Genomic DNA, 4918 nt, shown 5'->3' on the forward strand with positions numbered 1-4918 from the left:
CCAAATTATTATTTATCACTCTAGATATAGATCGAGACGACTTATCTTATGAATATATATCTTTGAGACATTCTCACAAGAGATTTACTCAAACTAGTTTAGGTAAATTTATTTTTTCTACATTGAATAATTTTTCGTAAATATATCGACAAACAGTTTAAGTAGATCATTTATTATTAATTTTTTCAAAATATCGTAATACATTATTATAATAATGGTGTTAGTATTTTTTTTTTCAAAAATATATTGTACCAAATTTTAAAATATTTTATTTCTTTTCGAATAATTATTTTTATTTTTATTTATAATATTTATTTGTTTAATTTAATGAATTAATAAAAGTATTGTAAATACTTATATAGTTCGTAATTATTGTGTGTGTCATTGTAGATCCAATAATTTTTTTAGAGAAATAATAATTATTTGTACTCTTATATTTTAATTTAGATTATTATTTTAATTATATATAAAAATATATTAATATATATTTCTTTAATACTATTTCAAAATAATACATTTAAATAAATATATGAAAAACAATGAACAATATTATTATTTTTTAAAAATAAATTACATATCATAAATTAGAACATCATTAAATATAACAATAATTTACTTCTTTCTTATTTTAGCATGAAGTTTTTGACATAAACCTATTATTTATAACAAATGTAGATTAATTTAAGATAATTATAAAAAAAAATTAACTTGAAGTTGGAGCAATTAAAATTAATATAAATTTTAAAATTTGTTTTTTGTTTCCCCAAACCTAAAAAGTCAAATTTCCTCGTAAAAAAGGTTGGAACCACCGTAGCGTCACACGTCTATTGTGCCCATAATCTGAAAACGCGGCTACATCAATGCTTCAGTACCTTTTAGTTGAGAGTCGGTCTCACGTAAGACCGTCTCACGAATCCTAATCTGTGAGACGGGTCAATCCGACCCATATTCACAATAAAAAATAATACTTTTAACATAAAAAAATAGTACTTCTTCATGGATGGTCTAAATAAGAGATCCGTCTCACAAATATGACCCGTAAAACTGTCTCACACAAGTTTTTTTCTTTAGTGTACTGCTTTTTTTAACCTAATTTCATTTGATTTCTTGGTATATTCTTTTACAAATTTTCTAAATTATATAATATTTTATTATTGGTAAAAAAATAAATTTTTAAAATAAAACTTATTGAACATATTCGAACATTTATCGTTATCTCAAGCATGTTATAGTAAATGTGAATTGTGTAATTCGAATATTTAAAATTTATTTTAATATAATGTTCATGTTTCGATGATCGTCTAAACGAAGGAGGAAACTGTTACTTTTCAACTATGCATATTAAAATTAATTATAAAATTACTATTATTATTCATTTAGCACGTTAAAATATTCCAAAAATTATTATTTTTATATATTTCATATGACCTACTTAATTTTTTTTTTTCAAAAAAAAAATAACAAGGTTTTAAATTTAGTTTTCATTCTATTTACAATTAAATCACTAAAAAGGTTATTATTAAAATATCTTAATTTCTTTAGTAAATTGGCATTACTTTAATATCAATATTTAAAATGGGTAAATAGTAAGTATAATATATTAAGATTGGTCTCATGTGAGACCGTCTCACGGATCTTAATCTGTGAAACAGGTCAACCCTACCCATATTCATAATAAAAAATAATACTCTTAACATAAAAAATAATATTTTTTCATGGATGACTCAAATAAGAGATCCGTCTCACAACTACTACCCATAAGACCGTCTCACACAAGTTTTTGCCATATATTAAAATTAATATTTTAAAAATATGTAATATTATAATTAATTTGAAATTAAATTACAAAGAAACCACTACGGTCTACGCCTACCAAATAACCCGTACAAAATATACAGTCTACCAACTACTAGGGAGGCTCCACTGATCGGAGTTGGCCGCCGATGAAGCCGACCCGGTGGCGCACTTCACCGCACTTCTCATGTTCTCGATCAGCTCCTCCGTCATCGCCTCTTGCGACAGTATCTCCGACAGCTGATCCGTACTAATCACCAGCCTCACCTTCCAAACGCCGCCGCTCTTAAACCTCGAGAAGACCTCCGCCTCTGATGACCTTCTCTTCACAACCCCCACGTCATCCACCGACATGCGGTACGGCGTCTTGATCGAGGCTGCTCCGCCGGAGGTCGAGATGGCTTCGCAGTGGAGAGGGAGCAGATAGTAGTAGCGCCCACCGCGAAGCTGCTCGCTGTGGAGGAGAGGCGGCGACACGTGGTGCGGGCTGGGGAAGACGCCGTGGCCAGGGAACTCGTTGGTGATGCACTCCGCCGTGATGGGGGAGTAAAGCTCCATGACGCCGCCGCTGGAGGTGACCACCTTCACCATTTCTTCGACGTCGACTCCCAATCCTTTGCAGATACAGTTCCCCATCAATGGAAGCAGATCGATAAACTTTTTCTGAATCAATGGAGAATCGGAAGTAGAATCAAGAATAATTTATAATACTTGAAGAGTGTCGGCTGTCGGTGAGAAGTTTCTTGGATTGAAAATGGAGGACCCGACAAAAGGATTTGTTTCTTTACTTGTGATGATGAAGAACTGTTGTGAATAATTAATCGAAATTCTTTGTTTGTTTTCTTATGGTTGATTATATTTTAAATCGAATTATTGTTTTGTGACAAGTGTCTAATATAATATGAATATTAAACTTTTTTTAAAAAAAATCGAAATGAGAAAATATGATTGAAAAATAAATGAAGGATTTGGAGTTTGATAATCAAATAATATTTTTTGACAAAAACTTGTGTGAGACGGTCTTACAAGTCGTATTTTATGAGACAGATACTTATTTGGATCATCTATGAAAAAAATTATTTTTTATGCTAAGAGCTAGTGTTATTTTTTTGTGAATATCGGTAGAGTTGACCCGTCTCACAGATAAAGATTCGTGAGACCGTCTCACAAAAGACCTACTATAGTTTTTTTCGAGTTGTTATTAATTTATGAAAAAAATCAAACATCATGATAACTTAAACCTGATCAATTTTTGCGTTGCCAAAACCGAGAGAAATACTATTTAACAGTTTATTTTAGTTTTATTTATCAAATTACTTTTTATGATCATGAAACTCACGATCGCTATATTCTGATGTGTATTAGTTAAATTTCAAAGTTACCACAGTAGCTTGCAAACCACATTAATGTAACAATTTGCAGAAATAAATGTTGGTGAGAAATCAAACTCATGACTATTGACCAAAACCCTAGCTCGTCCATTCCACTCATTCGGATAATTACGAAATAGTCTTTTAGTTCTATTATCTGATTATGTTACATATAATATTTTGAATATCGTATGTTATTCTTTTATATTTGTATTTATATTTCTTGGATAGTTATAATATAATCTCACTAATAATTAATAAAATTTGATGGCGTCTTACTCTTATTATAGGGATATCTGATTTCTATATTCGACCCCTACCAATAAAATATTAGAAATCTACTTGAATAGGAGATTAAATATGGTGGACCAGTGAAGTCATGTGATGTGAACTTGGGTTAAATGTCGAAACAGACATATTGAAAGTATGCAATCACGCCATCAATGAAGTTTTCTCATTTATTCAAATAAAATATTTAACAATTTTACTTTTTTTTGGTTACAAGTTGGGTGACATTTCGGCCATGAGAATGTATTATTCTCCGGGATATAAACCAGTTCAACAAAAGTGAAGCTAACATACGATGATGCCGCCTTTTCGCAATTCACCGGAAGACGAAAAAGCTGTAGGTGATGGCGTTTTCTGCTTCTTATCTAGTATAGAGAGGGGCGCTGGTTCACGATCCGCCTGTATTAGAAAAGGGTTCTTGCTGTGAAAGAAAAAACATTTGATCCATAAAATGCAGCTCAAACATGAGATGTAACTTGTTAGGCTGCAGGTAGATTGTCAACGTTGGGGAGTAGGGACAAACAATCAGATTGTATATAATAATATCAAAGTTGTCTTTAATATTTCGGCCATCCATCTCTGAATGGGGACATTGGAATCATAAGTTGGTAAAGTGCTCATCTCATCTAATCATGCCATTAAACTTTTGAATCAAATTTTGTTTGTTTTTAGCTCCCTTTTTGATGCAACAATATTCAGCTTTAAACTTTATAAATATCAAATATTCGAATTCACACGAAGATGCTAATTAATCTGGTGAACCAAATACCCAAGTTTGAAGATCTGAAAGATCTGTTGACCTGAAACTAAAGAATAAACGTTAAAAAAGGGTGGAGGTGTGCACTGACGTATTTCATCTGATGCTTAATTCACACTTTGAAAAATATAAAGTGAAGAAGAATAAAAGATCTTTTAGTTCTTAATGTTGGTCTCATGTGCGGCGGCACCTTGAGATAATAAATATGAAAATAAAGAATAAATTGAATACCGAGATTTACGTTGAAAACCCCCAAAATACACTACAAGAAAAACGACTTTCCGCAGCACGTCATCAACAGCGTGCATTAAAAGCACGCTGCGAATACTACTTTTTACGACGTGCACCCACATGTGCGCCGTTAATAGTGTTGCACTTGATACTATTAACGGCGTGCATTAAAAGAATGCTGCGGATAGTACTATCCGCGGCGTGCATATAAAGCCCGCTGCGGATAGTAACTTGATACTATTTAACAGCGTGCATTAAAAGCACGTTGCGGATATTACTATGGACGGCGTGCATTACACGCACGCTGCGGATAGTGATATTTGCAGCATGCATTTTTGTGCGCTGTTAATAAATTATATAAACGACAGCGCACAATAAACGCACGACGTTAATAATATTATTAACGACGTGCAAGTTTATGTGTGCTGTTAAAAATAAATAATTTTTTTTTAAAAAAATCGTATTCAGACATTAACGG

The 4918-nt window shown here is 31.9% G+C and overlaps 1 protein-coding gene across 1 annotated transcript; it reads right to left on the reverse strand.

Annotated features, from left to right (window-relative positions):
• Positions 1 to 1899: 1899 nt before the first annotated feature.
• On the reverse strand, positions 1900 to 2430 carry LOC140815596 (uncharacterized). Its single transcript, XM_073174673.1, has one exon. The coding sequence runs from the start codon at positions 2428 to 2430 to the stop codon at positions 1900 to 1902; it is 531 nt and encodes a 176-aa protein (XP_073030774.1).
• Between the last annotated feature and the right edge of the window lie 2488 nt (positions 2431 to 4918).

The sequence above is a fragment of the Primulina eburnea genome, chromosome 15 (assembly GCF_022965805.1).
Source record: "Primulina eburnea isolate SZY01 chromosome 15, ASM2296580v1, whole genome shotgun sequence".
In the NCBI taxonomy this organism is placed as follows: Eukaryota; Viridiplantae; Streptophyta; class Magnoliopsida; order Lamiales; family Gesneriaceae; genus Primulina; species Primulina eburnea.

What these genes read in the sequence shown, in the direction of transcription:
- LOC140815596 (XM_073174673.1), bottom strand. Translation starts at nt 2,430, where the DNA reads ATGGGGAACTGTATCTGCAAAGGATTGGGAGTCGACGTCGAAGAAATG.